This window comes from Platalea leucorodia (assembly GCF_965183815.1).
Source record: "Platalea leucorodia genome assembly, chromosome: 4".
Lineage (NCBI taxonomy): Eukaryota > Metazoa > Chordata > Aves > Pelecaniformes > Threskiornithidae > Platalea > Platalea leucorodia.
The window spans coordinates 58,538,221-58,556,886 of record NC_138826.1 but is presented as its reverse complement, the minus strand read 5'-3'; the positions used below and the strand labels follow the sequence as shown (position 1 = coordinate 58,556,886).

Genomic DNA, 18,666 nt, shown 5'->3' with positions numbered 1-18,666 from the left:
GCATGCGTGCATTTGCTTCCCTTATTATCAACCACAGTTATATCAGTCCTTCGTCTATATCTTTGCTCTGCTCTTGTAGCAAAATTCTCAGTTGTAGCAAAATATATTCTCTTATCATTTCGTAATGATAGTTAAAGAAGTTTAATAAACCCCAATCTTTGGGATTTGTGAAAAGCAGTCTTTGTCATAAATATAAAACCTGACAAATTTTAGAGAAATTTAGACTCTCCTAGTGGCTGTATTTTTGGACAAAAGGTCAAAACATACACTATCTTTTAGTTGTTAGTATAAGACAATCCATTTAACATCAGAAGATCTTTATGAGATAAGACAATATGCTGCTTGGTATTCTTAGTTCAGTAATTTCAGTGTAACAGACTGAAAGCTCTTTAGAGGACACTGCTGAACTATGTTTCAGGAGCCATTTTCTTAATGAGGTTTCCTATTTATGAACTGCTAAAAACTAATAAACTGGTAGGAGATTTCTATGTTTGGTTTAGCATATCTACAAGAGTATATAAATACTGCCTTTATCAGTAGAACAGCTGCAGTTAAGACTGTGAATCTCTCCCAGCAAATCCAAAGTCTGATAAAGGAGACACAGAGGAATTATTTTGTTTGGCAACTGTCTTATTTAACAAGCAGAAAAGTTGGGCAGCTTCATAGAAGCCAGCAGTGAATTTTCACTCTCTTGTACTGCTCCCTAGATAGTGTCTGCTTGTGTTTTGACTCAAAGGATATCACTGGATGTTGTTTTCTCTGGTAAAAAAAAAAAAAAAGTTTGTGCTACTGCAGCCCATCCATCTGCGGGAGTTTCAGTGAGGTGTCTGTGAATCAAGACTTCTTGCTCTTGAACTCTGACACATGACCCAAAACTCCTGCAATTGCTTTAGGCTCTTCCAGCCCAGCAGAAGAACAATGTGGATCAGCACTGCCTGCAGAGAGGAAGGATGATTGTGTAATTAAGGTTCAGGGCTAGGATACACACTTCATGGATATCCTTTTCCAACTGATTTTCTTTGTAGTTGAGGTTTTTAAGTCTATAAAGGAAATGATGACAAATCTTTGAGCTACTTTAGACCTTTGCAAGCTGTTTGAATAACAGGTGCCCTAGAAACAGCAGAGCAATTCTGTCAAATTGGATTTCCTACAGCAGCTCTTCTAGAGAAAGAGGTCTGAAAAGCCAATCAGCAATCAACACCCAACAGTTACAGTGCAGCGGCATGGACAGGAAGGTGCCTGTTACAGGTCTTCTCTTTTCTTCTCCCCCCAAACATGCTAAATTGAAAAGATCAATTACAGAATATCATCATAGCTGCAGTTAGAAAATGAGCTACATGGAAGGTGCTGTGCTTCCAGGCATTCAGACTGTGATCAGGTTGTCTGGCTACAGCAGCGGGAGCAATACCCACTTCAGGCTGTGGCATACAGCCACAGAAATAGTCTCTACTTCATAGGAATTTTCTAACAACATTCCAATTTAATCACAGCTATCAGACTTAAAGTTATTTACAGGATGTTTATAGACTGTGGTAGGCAGGAAGTTGGACTAGATGATCACAGTAGTCATATAATAGTAAAAAATTCAAAACAAGTTAGAAGCCAGAGATTGTCCGTTTGTTTAGAGACAATGGCTTTTTTTTTTCAGCTGCAGCAACTTTAGCAAAGGTAAAAAGAGAAAAGTTTGGGTGATGTCAGTTACTGCAAAACAAAGTACCTTCTATTTTGCAGCAGAGCTAGAGCCATATGACTTAAAAACAGTATGTGCCTTTCTAGCAGACCATTGCTGCCTCACAGCAATCACAGCAGCCTACAATGGCAGTAAGGCTGCTGCTATAAGCTGCTCAAGAAGCACACCTCCATAGCTTCACCACTTCACTTACCCCAACACATGTGCTGCAAGGGCATTGCTCTAATTGCATCTGCAATCTATACATAAGAAACCAGTAAGCATGATCTCCCCTGTATTCAGTTTTGAGGATTCCAAAAATCTTTCTGCATCTTTTGTGGGTTTTTTTTGTTGTTTTGGGTTTTTTGTGTGTGTGGATTTTTTTTGTTTGTTTGGGTTTTGGTTTTTTTTTTTTTTCCCCTCCGAGTTCAAACTTCACTTTACAAGAAAATAAAAATTGCCATGACAGGCTAGGGTAGAGACTTGGCCTTGTTTTGCCGCTGTTGTAAATTCAGTTGACTAAAGAAGAGCAAGTGTTTTGTCAGTCAAATCACTGCAGCAGAAAAGAGGAATAGACAAGCTGCAACTGTCTTCTGAAGGGTTTTATTTGTTCCATCAGCACAGTGACCTGCAGCAGAGGTAGCACCACACACTGACAAGTGCTGGAAGCTTTCTAATCTTCATCTTCAGATTCATCTGAACCCTGTGTTAATAAGCAAGCATATACTGACAGCCATTTAACTCACTCCCTCTTCTGTGGTTGTGACTAGTTCAACTGCATGCTGCTATCTGGGTAGCCTCAAGATACATGCAGTGACAGTCTGTCTGCACATAATTTCAGTGGCCCATGGAGCATTTGTTAGTTTGTAATCCCCAGGCTGGATGGATGTCTAGCACAAGGAGCAGATGTGCAAGAGGCCGCAGGTCTAGCACTTCATAGACCTGAAAAAAAACCAAGGCCATCTCTTAAAGCCAGGAGAGAACATGCCATGCTACAAACAAAACACTTCAAGAAAAGAACATGAGTATTCTGACAGTGTTAGATGCAGCATAAACAGGCTCAAGTCACCATAACCAGCTCTAGGGAGTGGAGTTAAGTTTCTTGAAGGACTAGCAGCTTCTTTTTCATGTGTGCTTACTTCCTCAGCAGCATCATCACTGGCTTTCTGTTGGAACTACAGCAAGAGGTTTACGTTATTCCCAAATAATTTTCAGTTTCCATCAGCTATGTAACAGTGCTCTTAGGCCAAACCCACAGATATATCTTTCCTAGTCAGCAGTGAGATTATCTGTGCCACTGGACTGAACCCAGTAAATGGAAAACACCATAGCTTAGCATTTTGCCTTTGTATCACAACATGTTGTCCCATGACTTGAGCTTTTATTGTGCAGTTCATCCATTCTGGCATAGTCAGGCCTTCATTAAAAGTTCCAAAGGGGCTGGGTGAAAACATAAATTATGTCCATGTTTTAGAGGGAAAACAGGATAAACATAGGTAATGAACAATAGGTAAAATTCCAAACCCTTTGCTGATCATTGCTGCTCAGGTTTTCCATCTATTGTAACTCCAAGCCTTCTCATATTGAGGTCAACATAATTCAAAAGCAAACAGAATGACAAACAAGAAAATGAGATAGAGACCCATTCCATGAATTTTTTGCATTCAATCCTGCACAAAAAGTTCTGGTCTATGCCTTCCTCTGCATCCTAAAAAAGATTTACAGAAGACTGACTAGGATAATCAATGGCATGGGAACAATTTCTACAGGCAGCAATTAAGTAGGCCAAGACCTTCCTTGACCAGACGTCAATACAGGGAGCTAAGCCAGAAGTTTACCAAACCTGGAGCAGCTTGGAAAGCATGACTGGAAATAGACCAGTTGCTATCTCCTCCACTGTAAAAACCAGGAGCACCAAATGAATCTAGCAGAAGACAAGGCAAAACAATTAAGAGGTAGCAGTTCTTCACAAGATGTGTGGTCATGAAAAATCATTCCCTTAGAATGCAACAGATTCACAAGGTAACTGAACAAGGAGTTAGCTGATGGCTGTTAAACATGAAAGAGCTTAAACTGCTGTCAGAATATTTAAAGAACACACCACTGCAACGCTCAACTTACTCATCTTCAACAACTTGTTTGGCCACAGTTGTAGACAGGATGCTGCAGATGGCAGATATTTAGTCTGATTCAGTTCAGCTGTTTTATGAGCAGCTATCAGCTGGCTTGTAATCAGGCTTATTTCAGTTCAGAAAAGCTAGATTGCATATTCAGCTTCCGCCCCCCCCCCCCCCCAGAATTTGGAAAAAAGATGTAGTTTTGCAGATGTTGCTGCTAGTGCTCCTGTACCATGCACTTTAACAAATTAAAATGCAAGAGCAACGTAGCCTATGAAACAGTTTTAAGAGTTGCCTCTCAGCTCAAATGAGCAAGGTCCTGCCAGAATAAAGCAGGGCTCTGTACTTTTTAAGTGACCAAGGACAAGGCAAAGGGAGGGATGACAAATAGTTACTGACAGAGTTTACAGACAACAAACTACGGGAGTATTAAGTGATTAAAAAGATAAAATCATTTGTCCTGAGTCAACTGTTCTGTGCCCCAATTAAGCAATAGAGTCCAGATTTCTAGTTATATCTTCAACATAGTGAATACAGATTAAAAATCCAAATACAGGATTTTTTTTTTCCCTGTTTTGAACAATGTAGTTTCCTGTGCCCCAGATTTCACAACTCTGCACCAATGGTACAGCATGCACTTTTGTCAGTCTTGTGAGCTCAGCAAGAAGAGAGATCCTGTCTCCCCTTCCCCAGAGAGAAACAAAGATGAAGTCACAGAACATCGTATAAAAAGTGATTCCAGCCAGGCAGGCTTGTGTATTTATGTTCCAATATCAGAAGTCAAGCCATATTCTCCCAAAACATCAACTGCAACCTGAAACATACCGTGTCTAAGACTATTTGTGGTGTCCTACCTCCAACTGGCAAGAGGCCAGTTCCAGCTGCTTCTTGTATTCTCCTCTACTACCCAAAAATTTCTCAAAAAAAGGTCTCTTGCCTTCTCCAGTGAGAAAATCAACGATTTTCTCTACCTGTTTTCTCTGATAAATCAGCTCACCATCATTCTTTGCTGCTATAGAAATGGATCTGTTCTGTCAGAGCCATTTTCTTTTAACATGAAAAAAAGGCCTGTCATCTGGTATCATTTGAAGCAGTCAGAGTGCAGCTGGAAGTAAAACACATTTTGACTGCAAGTACCAATTCTATGGGTCCTGGGAACATGATTTTTCCATCTCCTGCTCTTAATCCTTCCTGTAGGCTGGACTCCTCTTTCTAAAGTGTGCTGCAGTATCACACTAGCTTAACTACTGCACCAGAGTCCTGAGAAAGTCTAAGAGAGGCCAACAAGGTGGAGCTGAACTACAAGTTCTTAAATCAAAAACACAAAACAAAAAACAACCACTTTTCATTGGAAGAGCTACAAGATTATATTTGTCCTTAAAAGCTTCTTTGATCAGAAACCCAGAGATCCGTCAAATCACAATACAAAAACAAATGCTGTGAACAGTTGTAGCAGGAAGAGCTGTTAGCAGGAATGCTAGGCTCCGGATATCTCATTCTTTGATCTTTCCACTTTACCTTTTAGAAGATGAAAGAAAATCTCTACCCTTGTAGGCAGGGAGTGTGGCACAAGCATGGGGGTACAACAGCCATTTATTTTACTGTAACAATCCCCAGATCAACCTAGATTAAATGAAGACTTGGCTGTAATCTAGAAGACTGGCTCTTCCTCTATCTCAGCCTTATTTAGTTATATCTGGCTTTGAAGAAGCAATCCAAAATGATCATGGGTGACAGGGTTTTCTATCACTCCCTTCCTTCCTTCCCACTCCTCATCCTTTTGACAACAGCCTGCTTTCTGTTCAAGCTTATGCATCTTTGCCCCTTCGCTCAGGTGCTTCTGTTTTTCCTCTATTCCCGCTCTCGTATTTCACCAAGCATCCAAGCCCTCTGCCGGTTAAGTGCTGCACCGTGTCCCAGAACGACCCTTTCCAAATTCTTTCCCACTAAGTCATCTAGCAAAATACAGAGCGCGCCTGTTACAATACCACTCCACCCTGAGTGCTAGCTAGGCTTTCTTCTGCTGCGGAGAAGTCTGTCTGAAAGTCTTCTCCAGTAAAATTCCTACTCTGAGAATGGAAAATTTCAGGCACAAACTTTCATAAAGTTACAGTAAAATGAAAACAGAGGAAATTAACAGAACCTGATGTACTATTTTGGAAACCCTGAGCCTCAATGTAACTTCTTGCCAGAACACACTTGTCACAAAAGTGTTATTTCCAAGCAAGTCAACATTGCCCCAAACAGTTTTCTGTCACAGCTCAGACTAATCTAAGAACATTAGCTATTCTGCTTTTTTTAGATGCCTTTGGGCTTTTATTTATCGCATTATGTATATACAAACACACTTGCAGAGCTGAAGCTTTTTGAATTTGCTTTTAAGCCCAGAATTTAAAGTGATTATAATCAATTTATGTTAGGAGAATCAGATATTGCTTAGAGTCAGACACTGATTCTCTCCTCCCTCCTCCTTCTGTTTTAAGTTAACTCAATCTTGTCTGTTCAGCCTATTGTAAATTATTCCAACCAAAAATGTGTTGCATGTAAAGTCTGGTCTCAGCAATAGCAGAAAGATTTAAAAGAAGCATTTGAAGATGATAAAACCTGTTTTCTCGATATAATGGTTAGTATTTATCAGAAAGAAAAACTTTGAATTAGTATGACTCCTTAGTACCTTTTTATCAGTACCAGGAAACAAACCACCTACTTTGCAAATAGTTTGAGAAAAAACTGCATTCACTGTGCGTTTTAACGTAGCTGAGTTCCCTTTCTGGTATGCTATGCAGTTATGGAATCAGAATCCTGCCTTACATGTACCATTTGGGGGTGGTTATACATTAACAGTTCTAGTGTCTCCCTTCTTTCATCTGTTCAGAAAGAATCCTCTTTCTGCCAGGCCTACACACACTCCTTCAGAGGACAGTTCACACTCTAGATCAACTCAGACCTTGGAAAAAAGTTTACAAGAATACACAAGAAAATCACCCCAACACTAGCCCTAGCCACTGTTTTTCCAAGGGTCCAAATGCATTTTCTGAATAGTCTTAAGCAGTTCTCAGAAGGCAACAACTTTAAAACTATTACCTGCAAGTATTGTGAAAATCATAAAAAACCCAAGGAACAAACACACCTCAAATGTCAAAATTTGGGTATAAGCCTACTTTTCTGTCCTCCCAGAAGAGAGCAATAAGTTTCCAATCTGCTAGCTTATGACACAGAGGTTTCTTGGAAACCCATTTTTCCTTTATTTGCAAATGGTTGCTTGTACAAGCACAGCAGTCTTTCCTGCATTGCTTGGAAAGGGCAAGTTTTCTGCTCCTTATTAAACAATCCCATAGGATTCTGAGCAGGCTTAATGTCTTCAATTTATTAAGTTTCTACTAGCCAAAATATACTACCACTTCAATAAAATAAAGACCGAATTAAACATTAGTATATTAGCTGTCAGACATTATCAAAACAGCTCTCTTTCTAAAGAGAGGCTCAAGTAGACTCAATGGCCACAGGCACGTTACCATGTACATCAATGGCCACAGGATCACACTCAGGTGTCCTACGTGTGCACTAGCATGAGAACAGCAGATAACTTCTTACATTTTTCCTGCTAGCTAACATCAACACCAGATGATTTCTTGGGGGACAGTAATTTTCCCTGCTTTTGTGTAATCTCTGGAGACAGCTGATATAATACAGCTACTCCAGCATTACTACCATTAAAGCATTGCTGAAATAACCATCTCATTACACACAGTAATGAAACTATATTTTATTATAAGCAAAAACAGCTTTTATATCACCAAGAAACCAGGACCTATACACTTTTCAAAGAGCTACCCATGTAGAAACTGCTGTACTTCAAAATCAACTAGCACTTCCAATTAGAGAAAAAAGAGCATGGAGTGTTACAAAAAGAAACAAAACCAAACCTAAAAGTAATCAGAAAAAAGCAGACCTCACATTAATTATGTAAAATCTGCCATATCCTGGTCCTTCCAGACAACAATAGTCACTAGCTCCAATTCACAGTATTCCAAAATAAAAGTGACTGCTAGTTCAAATCTTCTCAATGTTCTCTGCTTACCAGTTCCAGACATGCAGTTTGGCAAAGACAATCTACTAGTCCACAGAGTGTGCTCTTCAGAACCATTTTAGCATTTCCTTCTTCCAAAAAAGAAAACAACAGAAAGTCACCAAGTACATATACTGCATCTTTGTGGGGGAAAAAGAAAAAAAAAAAAAGGGGGGGGTCTGATGCAGTGAGAAAGCTATGTAGACAACTCGTAGGCAACAGCAGAAGCATATCTAAGAAGTCTGGAGAAAGGCAGGAAACCATCTTCAGTATTCCGCATTGAAAGGGTAGTCCTTGTGAGTTTTGCACCTGAAGGAAATCAAAGAGGAAATATTATCTCATGTCTGAAAAATACTATATGCAGCTGTAACTTCTGTAAAGAGCCACCAAGGGAGGAGCTGAACCATATAAAAGTAGAGTCAATTTGTTTCTGTCAATTTGTTTCTGTCTTCCTTGGTGATGTGCTGCATTTGAGAACAGAAAGATTCCTAAGTGCCTTCTGTTGTTCGGGCTCTGACTGTTTCGGGTGATGCGACCTAGGTGCTCTGTAGACAACTAATTCAAGGTTTCACCGTTGACTGCCAGGAAGACCTTTTTTCTGGCCTTCCAACAAAGATTTAATATCTGGCTTTAGGCTTCCAAATTACAAATCTTTATATTACTTTTTGAATGTTCACCCACTTTCCCAACCACTCCTGAAGAACATACAGTCAGTTTTTATAATATACCTAAGGGTTATGGCAGAAAGACAAAATAAATTCCACAAGCAAAATTAGTCAAGAATTTGAGTCTGCATCATGTACATTTCTCCAATATGGAGAAAATAAAAATTATGATAAGAAGCCTCCTGTTGCAATTCCAGCTACAAAAAGTTTCTTGGAGGCTGAACTGAAAATGAAGTTTGCTTTACTCTTGTCATGATTTGGTTCATAACATGAACATTTAAAATCTTCCTCTGAAAAGTTATTTTGAAAATGACCCCTTTGGAAATTGAGTTTGCATGTCCTGAATTTCAACCAATCCTAGTATCTACAACTTCATATACTAAACTATTACATACCGATAACTTAACAGCTTGAAAAAAACCACCATTGCCACTTACGTGCTCATTGCACAGACTCTCCAGTTTCTATTGAAGCTGAGAATAGTTGTCATCTCCTCTTTAGTCAATTCGAAGTCAAACACCTAACAAGAAAAACAGCTAGAAATCACCCCTCTGAACAAATCAGAGATTGTAAGCAACATTCACAAAATTAAAGCAGAAGTCCACAGCGTAAGGGTGCTTGTTAGAAGAAATCACTGTTTCATGAAGGAGGGAGAGGAAAAGAGACAGCTCTCTGGATTTCTGAGACTACACTAGCTGGAGTTGGGGAGGGACATGAGCAGGGAGATGGAGGAATTAAAAATCTCAAGTTGCAGTTACATGTGCCAGTTGTTTTAAGAAGCTTGGAGAGCACTTAGTGTTGCAGAATGCCTCCATTCTCCATTTGTGAAAGATGCATCTTTCTGTCCTATTCCAAAGGAACATCTACAAGGCTTTCACATTCCACCTAATGCAACCAAGGGTCTTCCAAAATCCTAATACTGGTTTCAGTTAAGGACCACTGAATCAAGAGCAGCAACATGGTTTATGGACACCAGGACTACTTTCTTAACAGTGCTTGCTCTACATAAGCCTTTTGTGGTGTGCCACTGCACTCAGGCCCCAAGCAAGCTCAGCCAGCCGCTTCATCCACGTGACAGAACAGGAAGCACGCATCCCACAATGTGACTGCTAAGATTATCAGCATACTGTTTCCAAAAGCTTTGTTCACTCCTGATCTCCAACTGCAACCTGAAGTTTATCCCTCAGTAGACTAAGTAAATATACTGAGAGAAAAAGCCCAGTCCTCTTGCCTGAGGAGGACCTGTGAAGGGTGAAAAAGGATCGCTGCTTGCTCTGCAGGGGGAAGGCATGCCATCCACCCAGGTTACCCCTAATGACTCACCTTGAAGTTCTCCACAATGCGCTGTGGTGTGACAGACTTGGGAATCACAATCACATTTCTCTGGATGTGGAACCGAATGAGAACCTGCAAGATGCATATCACTGAGTCAGAGAGAGGATGGCTTTTGTTCTATGGCAAGCAGAGCCTGTTCCAACAGTTGTTTGCTGTAAACTGTACAATTCAGCAGAATTAACCCATTTCTGCAGAGCTACATTTCAAATCATACCTGAATACTAAGCAGCACTTTCTGAAGAGCAAATATAGAGGTGGTGGAGCCCCACATAGGTGGCCTCCTTTCCCATTCAGTTTAGTGATACTTAGTTCCTTTCTTTACCACCTAGACTTCTAGTAGGCTATACAAGCAAGGGTTCACTTCTCTGCAACAGGACTTGAGATGGGAAGACTAAAGCATGACAGCATCTGAAGATAGATCAGGGAAACATTTCTTGTTGACGTTCAGAGAGCCCTTACAAGCACAGACTGAAGGCCACATAGTAAACAAACCTGCATTGCTATTTATCACCACAGAAGAGCACCACAGTTGACAGGGAATGAAGAGCCAGCCTGTCCTTTACATTGTCATTAGCTGTCCTTTATGCTGTGTTACAGAAAGGGGTACCCACTGTCCGGCACCTACCCACCTGTGCTGGGGTTTTGTTGTGCTTGACTGCAATCTCTTTGATCTTGGGGTCATCCAGAAGGGAAGGATCCTCTGGCTTAGCCCTACACAGACAAAAGAAGATCAGTGGCAAGAAACCTCCATAGATCCATCCTAGCAGAGATCTGCATCTGGATGAATAACTAACAGTGCACTTGCAGTCTCAACATTTCAAGCATAATCCACGCCAGCTCCCTTGCTAAGCACAAAGCAGCCTTACCATGGCCTGTCAGGAGAGCCAAGCGGACTGTATGCTGTCACAGCAATCCCTCTGGATTGACAGTACTTGATCAGCTTCTCCTGGGTAAGGTATGGATGACATTCGATCTGTCAATATAAGAGTACAAAGACTGACAGTGATTTAAGTGCTTTAACATCTTGCAGGGATTAGTTTTTAATCAAATCAAAGGCTGATTCTTGTTCTTATAGTCTCTGTGCAATATTATGCAGGCTTTGTTTTCTGTATGTCCCCAGCCTCTTTCTACTATCTGTAGTAGTTCTCCTCGCAGTGAAGGGTCCAAGGACTGTAACACCACTCCTTAAAACTTTGCTGATCCATATAATCTCCAACATATGGGATCACCAGCTACATAATTGCTTAAATAGGACAGTTCAGCAAAATGCACAAGAGAACTGTAAGATCATAACAAAAGGATAGCAGACCAGTAAGTACAAAGTTCTTATTTCATGCCTAATTAAACACACCATAATGTCTTTTTTTTTTTTTTTTTACGACTACCATATTAACTTCAATACCAGTATTGTTTCATTCATTTTTATTTGCTTTGTGTCAGTACTCACACTGACTACCTCCAGTCTGCAAACAGTGAGAATGGCTAACTGCTACAGATTTTAGACCTTCAGCTTACTGTCCATTATAGACTTTATAAACACATGTATGCTTACCATGAATTGCTGTAAGAATATCTACATAACAGAATACAGGCTCCTTAACAGTGGATCTGGAGTGGATTCTGGCAAGCTAATGCACAGATATGCAGTATGGAACAGGAATTATTCCAGTGTCAGGAGGCAGTGAATGAACATGAATATCTGACAGTTTGCATAGAGGAACTTTCAGGATAATTCCACACCAGGGATCACTACTTCTCTTTCAGCATGCAATATCAAGAACCTTTTTGACTACACTGTCATTTGAGCCTTCTGCTGCATTCTGAGGGAAGTCCCTGGAAACTTGTGCTACTGGCAGGCAGAGCAAGTGAGTGCCAAACATGTGATCAGTTTACAGCCTCGAGTGCTTTATTTGTGGTTCTAGCTGCTTGCCATTATCAGAAGCCTGCATGGCTGTTTCCCTTCTGGGGCATGTTGGAATATTAGACAAGAAGACACGTAACTCAATTTTTGGGACAGATAATACATTTATTTTGCTTCAGCAGCTCCAGAAAGACAGCTACTCAAGAGTAACAGAGCATCTGATTATTTTCTCAACTATTCAATAGGTAGAATTTATGTCATATAAACAAGGCAAAGTCTTTACCTGTCCACTGGCATTCAAGTTGAAAAACTTCTGAGCTACATTATATTTGGACCAGGGTGAAAAGCCTATCAGGTACACTTAAACAAGTATCTTAAGATATCCACAGTGTGATAATGATCAAGTACTTAAGAGTCAGATTTCCTTACTGAACTAAGTACTACTATCATTGTAATGTAATTACTACCTTGCCAAATTAATTTCTCATCACAAGTGAAATCAATGGGCATACTAACTGCATTCAAATTAAGAATGGGAATGACACCAAATACAGGTGATTACTGAATTACACATGAAACACCTGCTTAAAGAAAGTGTTTGCAGGAAGCACTATTGCTATTAGGCCAACTGGTAAGCATTAATAACAGAAAAGCTTTCAGGCTTGCAAGCATTTCTTCAGAAATAGTAAGTTTTGAAGCACAGAGATGAAGACCCATTGCTCTGAGCTTAACTTGACTACAGTAATCAGGAGCTTGTGAACATTTGCAAGTGTGAGAGATATAAGGTCAGTGACCTCTATGCAAGACACAAGGGTAATTATCAACTACAGTGATAGTGGCAATGAGGTGTGGCAGATGTTGAAAGGTACCATAAAACTTCTAAGCATCCTAAAAGTACATTGGGACTGATAATGAAAATACACAGTAGAGAATTATGAATTTTGCACTTGTCAGAATGTTTCAGTTTTATGTTGAACAGACTTCTAGAGAACAATCCTACTAGCTTGCTGAAAAAAGTGTTAAAACCCTTTTCAGTACATACGCTCAAGCTACCACAATAAACTAACCAGTTCTTGTAACCGGGTATCAATAGCAGTCCTTCGAACTCCATAGCAATCAAGGACAAATCTAGATAGACCCCACAGGCATCTGTCCTGGGACCTGTCCTCATCAACAACTTGCAAGTTTGCAGGTGATGCCAAACTGGGGGAGGACCAGTCAAGGGCAGTCCTGACACTTCAGAGGGATCCACTCAGGCAGGAAGAACAGGCCAACAAAAGCCTTATGAAATTCAGCAAGGTTGCACACAAAGCCCTGCACCTGGGAAGGAAAAGCTCCTGGCAATAACACAGGCTGGAGCCTGACAGCCCGCAAAGCAAGTCTGCTAGAAACGCCCTGGGGGCCATAGTAGGCTGAGCTGAGTATGAGCCAGTAGTGAGCCCTGGCAGCAGGAACACAGGCAGTAAATTGTGGGAAGTGACCATCTGCCTCTACTCAGCACTTGTCAGACCACCTTTATAATACTCTGTCCCGTTTTCCCCCTTCTCAGCCCCCTCAGCAGAATAAAGATTGCCAGACTGGCATGAATTTAGCAGAGGGCCACCAGGATGGCTGGAGAATCTGCTGTATTGGGAAAGGCTGAAGGAGCTGGGCTTGTTCAGCTTGGAGAAGGGAAGGCTTCAGTTCTCCTAGTAGCAGCTTTTCAATACCTAAAAGAAGGTCATCCAAAGACAAGCCAACCTCTTCAGTGGTGCATGGCAGGAAGACAAGACAACAGGCATGAGCTGAGACAAAAGAGGCTGAGACTAGATATAAGAAAATTCCCTCCCTTCCCCATACACCCAAGGCAGGGGGTCAGGCAGTGGAGGGCTGCCTAGAGAGGCTGTGCAGTCTCTATCCTTGCAGGTTTTCAAGATGGATGAAGCCCTGGGCAACCTGGTCTGATCTCACAGCTGATGCTGCTCTGAGCTGTGAATTACAGCAGATTATCTCCCAAGGTCTCCTACCATCTGAATTTTCCTAAGATTTTATTCAAGTGCTGTCTATATACCTGGACACTTCTACTCTATGGCAAGTCCATTTCCTCCTTCCTCCCAACGCTCATTAAGTCTGTAAGCAGTCCATAAAGCATATTCCTCTTCAGTTCCCTCAGTCATCAACAACAGGAACCAGCCTCTCCACAGAAGAGTTGCAAAAAGGTTGTCCAATTCTGTTAGGTCCTCATATACATATACCCTAAGTTTTACTCTACTTCAAGGTAGTTTTAAAGCTCATCTGAGGTTACCCTCTGCCTCCAAAAAAGGGTTTCTGGAGCTGCTTGTTGCTAGATTTCCAAGCAGTAGTGCAGAAAGTCCATTAAAAAAACAGCACTCTGTGCATCCAGAAGTAGTTAAAGGGTGGGACTGAGAGAACATGCTGCATCTACTCCATTCTCTCTTTCTATAACCTTCTTATGAAATAAGATCTTAGTAATTCTTCAGAAAAACAACACCCAAACATTTGCCTGCTGTCATTTTGCAGCTTACCTGGTTATTTGCAGGCTTGTATTTCAGTCCTGGCTTGTTCAAGATTCTTTCAATCTGCTCATGGTTAAAGTTGGAGATACCAATGGCTTTTACCAGACCAGCATCCACCAGCTCTTCCATGCCCTAACAGAAAGAAACGCAAAGTCAGCACCTAGTATACATAACTGGGCCTGAAGAACACATTCTTCCTGATATAGCTTATTTCCTTCACAAGAAGCACAAAATAAGCATTTAGATTTTCAATGTTCAAGTTTGAGGAAAAAAAACAAGAGCACTAGTGTATTTGTGCCATGTCTCCCATTTCACCAAAGCTCAAAGACTCATTCTTTGGAGACTGTGGAAATTCACAGCAAGTTAGAAGTGGAAAATAATGATACCCAACAACCCACTGCTGTACCAGTCACTCCTTCCAAGTAGTTCTGCATACATGAGACAATTTAGACTGCTGAAGGAAATGAAAACATTGAAGAGACTCCTGAGAACAGAAGACACTATTCTCCTGCTGTGGCTGAACTTACCTCCCACGTCTGTAGAATATCTGTGTTGCTGGGTATAGACATGCCTTTGTCATCTGTGGGAAACAGCTCCTCTCCTGCCTGTCAGGGACAAAGAAAATGCTTGAAACACTCTTTGGTGGGAAGTTAGGTTAACACCAGCTGAAGATCTTGATACCACAAACTCCTACTGCAGGACATACTAATACTTATTATCTACATATGGATTAGATAATACTAATATTTATTATCTACATTTTTCAGTCTTTTGTTTTGCTTTCACATGGGATTATGGCATTTTGGCCAGCAGCCATCCCAATAACGACAGGTACTTACTGGATTCAATGTTCTTTGGTTCACCAATATACACATGGAGAAAACATAACTCTCCACACGTAGAATTATAGCCAGCTGACAAGTTTACTTTCCATATTACAAAAATACACAGTTCTTATGTGGACATAATGGAAAGTTTTATTAACATGTGTAATAAGGACCCACTTTGGACCTGGAACATGCTCAATCTATATTGGACCAGATCTGCTGACAGGTCTTTCACAGAGAGGCTCATTGTTTAAGTTGCTGGCATAGGGAATGTTAAAACAGCCAGTTAGGACTACATACCAGGTATCAACTGGTACAGAACTACATACCAGCTACTGATACATTATTACACTGCAACACATTTTCACTTTGCTAGTTCTTTCCATATTAAACTAATTTTAAAAATACAGATGCTATGAAAAGCAATTGATCTCAGAAGCACCAAGTAGAAAGAAGATTTTAATCAGGCTCTAACAGAAAGACTAAGCTTAGAAATATTCAAACTGAGATATCAGTTCCTTTGCATGCAGTCAGTAAAAGAGTTAGGAACTAAAAAGCTTCACCTTTTGAAATCCAAGGTCTGTGGAACACTAAGGCTCCTACAGCAAAGGTCAGTTCAATCTGTACTGTATTAAAGGACTCAGTGATTAAAGACAGAAATGGAAGACAGAAAAACATTCTCTTGTTCTGCGATTCTGTAACATGCAGAGGAAAGAATTTCTGTCAGGCAAAGTACAGCCCTCCTTCCCTCAAAGGGGGAACCACTGCATTGTCAGCTGAGCATACTCTGGATTTGTAGAAGACAACACACAGGCAATAATCAAAAGGAGAGCAATATAATTTATGCTTGCAGCAGAGAAACCCGCCCCTAGTTCAAGGTCTACCTCTTCCATGATCAAAAGGGCAGAGGATGCTGTGCAAGCAGGAAATCTCAGAGGTAGGGATCAACGGCCTGGCTCACATGGCCAGAGCAAAGCTGAGCACCAGAGCAGTGCTGGTACACAACAGACACATGATTATCTGTGTCGGCTAGAGCAATTACTGGGCTGTAAAGCCATATAGCTCTTCAAAACTGCCAGTCACAACAGACAAAGCCAAAGGCACTGCTATTACCGTACCTTAAAACCAAGAGGCCAGTGGATGAGGTAGAGATCCAGGTAATCCAGTTTCAGGGCAGCAAGAGTCTTCTGGCAGGCTCCCTTTACCAGAGGCTTGTCATGAAATGTGCACCATAGCTAGAGACAAAAAGCCAAGGCACACCGTGACTTCCTAGGTTAAACCTCTTGGAACCCTTCTGTCCTGTTCAGAAGAGTGCCTGTCCCCTTTGGAAGGCAATGTGGAACTAGGTCATCCTACTGATCTTCAAACAGGGCTTGCTCTGTGAGCAACGCTGGCCCATGATACTGACAGCAGTACATGCAGTGGCAGCACACATGATTAAATAGTGTCATGGCAGACAGTAGAAATAGTCTGGTTCCATTAATTAAGACTTCATTTAAAAATCACCTACTAGAAGGTCAGATACTGCATGAAAGAAGACAGCATAACTTCATGCCAGGAAAAGTTCAAAGCATCACCCATGTCAGTAGTACATACCCTGCATAATTCTCCATACAGGATGAGGGAAAGTAAGAGGCTTGTCTCAGGAGTGGCCTAAATGATGTTCTGAATTGTTCCATGCTGCACCACAGAGTAGGAAACTAAAGAACTGGGGGGTTACTAAAGAACTGGGGGGTTACTATGAAAAAAACAGGTGTCTCCTGGGATCCTATACCACCAGATCCATACCTTACTGACGATAAAGAGGTCCTCTCGTTTCACAATGCCTTCCTTGATTTTCTGCTGGAGCCCATCCCCAACTTCATTTTCATTTTGGTACACATAGGCGCAATCAAAGTGACGGTACCCAGCATCAATAGCAGCCATCACTGCAGCTGTTACTTTTCCTGGTGGGGACTGAAAAAAATAATATCCAAGAAACTTTAATCAATACATATTCAAGACCTTTTTCCTAGCAAGATAAAATTAAGAAAGCCACTCCACTCAAAACAATTGCCCACTTAAAAGAAAGCAAAGAACACAAACAGCATCAAAAAACCCTTCAGTTTTCCCTGCAGCATTCTTGAGTCTGTACACATCTTGAATGCAGGCTCCTGAGCTCAAAGGCAGCCTCCAGCCGCTCCTCCGTCACCCAGCTCCCAGGCGGGCCTCAGCCCAACAGCTTTGCAGAGCTGAGGCCCCAACACCGGGGCCGTTCCCCAGGGCCGGGCCAAGGCCTCCTCGCTTCCCCACACCACTTCCAGGAGGAGAAGCCCTCAGCGGCTGCCAGCTGGGGGGGTTCAGCCCAGCGGAGGGGCCTCAGCCCAGGCCTCGGCGCCCCGCGTCCCTGGGCAGAGCCCTGCAGCGGCGCAGGAGCTCGGGCTGCTGCGAGGGGGCAGCGGGCAGGGCGGGAGCCTCGGTGCCCAGCGCCGCAGCGGCCCCGCCGGAGCGAGGGGGGAACCCCGGCCGGGATGCCGCGGATGTCGCTGGCGGCGGCAGCGCTGCGCCCGGGCCCGGGGTGGCAGCGGGGACGGGCCCCGCGTCGGGCCGAGACCCGACCCCAGCGGCCCCGGCTGCGCCCAGAGGCCGGGCCGCCCCCAGCCCCACTCCCTCTCTCCCCAGCGCAGGGCTGGGAAAGGGCGCCCGTCCCGCAGGGGCGGCGGCGGGCAGGGCCCGGGCCAGGGCCGGGCACAGCCGCCCTCCTGCCGCCGCGAGCCCCGTTACCTTCCATGTGCCCAGCCCCAGGATGGGCATCTTGGCCCCGGTGTTCAGCTGCACGTAGGTCGCCATGGCCCCGCACACCACCCGGCAGCACCCCCACCGCGGCAGCTGCCGCGACCCAACGCCTTTAATAGGGGCCGGGCCCGCCCCGCCCCGCCCCACCGAGGAGGGGGTGGCGGGGCGGTGCCGGCGCTGTACCCCGGAGCGCAGCTGCGTGGCCGCGGCCTGGGCCTTGCGCAGCCCGCGGCGGGGGCCCGGGGCGGCGGGTGAGGGCGGCCGCGTCTGCGGGCCCCGGCGCCGGGGTGAGCGTCGCGCAGCGGCCCGGGATGTGTCGGGCGGCGCTAAGCCGGGGCTGCGCTGACTTCACATGGAAGGCGTTGGGTGTGCGGTGCTCGGTCGTGCCTCCGCACCCGGCTGGCGGCCCTCCCGCAGCACCTCCGTCCCACGATGTCCCATCTCGGCCGTCCCCGGGATGGGGATGACAGAGGGGGCGTGAGGCAGAGGTGTCTCCCTGCGCCCTAAGAGCTGTTTGCGGGTTGTGCGCCTCAGGCCAAGGAGGGGCTGAGCCCTTTTGGCTGGAGCAGCGTGTCCCCGTGACAGGGACGGTGGCCTGGGCTGGTCTCCCTTGTCGGAGCCCTGCGACCCTGCGTGCTGATACAGCGAGGTGGCTAGAGAAACCTCGGTGTGGCTGGCTTGTGAGACTGGGGAGAGCCTGTTCCCTGCTCCGGATGGGACAAACGCAGCTTCCACTTCAAGGGAAAGTGAGCTGTGGCTTAGGAGTAATTTAGGATAAAGTGAGTTTAAAAAAAAGGACTTTATTTTGAATGTTGGGAGAGGTTTTTTTTAA

The 18,666-nt window shown here is 43.4% G+C and overlaps 1 protein-coding gene across 2 annotated transcripts; it reads right to left on the bottom strand.

Annotated features, from left to right (window-relative positions):
• Positions 1–2,392: 2,392 nt before the first annotated feature.
• On the bottom strand, positions 2,393–17,951 carry LOC309589648 (aldo-keto reductase family 1 member B1-like). 2 transcript variants are annotated; one of them, XR_014227969.1, is made up of 11 exons: positions 17,823–17,951; positions 16,848–17,015; positions 16,178–16,294; positions 14,760–14,837; positions 14,242–14,364; positions 10,722–10,828; positions 10,485–10,566; positions 9,844–9,927; positions 8,958–9,040; positions 7,868–8,164; positions 2,393–2,611 (listed from the first exon to the last, which is right to left on the bottom strand). XR_014227969.1 is itself a non-coding variant. In XM_082310048.1 (10 exons), the coding sequence occupies exons 1-10, from the start codon at positions 17,886–17,888 to the stop codon at positions 8,122–8,124; spliced, it is 951 nt and encodes a 316-aa protein (XP_082166174.1). In that variant the 5' UTR covers positions 17,889–17,951; the 3' UTR covers positions 7,544–8,121. The 2 variants fall into 2 exon arrangements, 1 of the variants encoding a protein (XP_082166174.1); XM_082310048.1 differs by lacking the exon at positions 2,393–2,611 and having other exon boundaries at positions 7,544–8,164.
• Between the last annotated feature and the right edge of the window lie 715 nt (positions 17,952–18,666).

What these genes read in the sequence shown, in the direction of transcription:
- LOC309589648 (XM_082310048.1), bottom strand. Translation starts at nt 17,888, where the DNA reads ATGGCGACCTACGTGCAGCTGAACACCGGGGCCAAGATGCCCATCCTG. An exon ending in ACCTCTTTATCGTCAGTAAG is followed by an intron (nt 16,295 to 16,847) that starts GTATGGATCTGG and finishes TTTTGTCTCTAG; the next exon opens with CTATGGTGCACATTTCATGA. An exon ending in ATATTCTACAGACGTGGGAG is followed by an intron (nt 14,365 to 14,759) that starts GTAAGTTCAGCC and finishes TCTTTCTGTTAG; the next exon opens with GGCATGGAAGAGCTGGTGGA.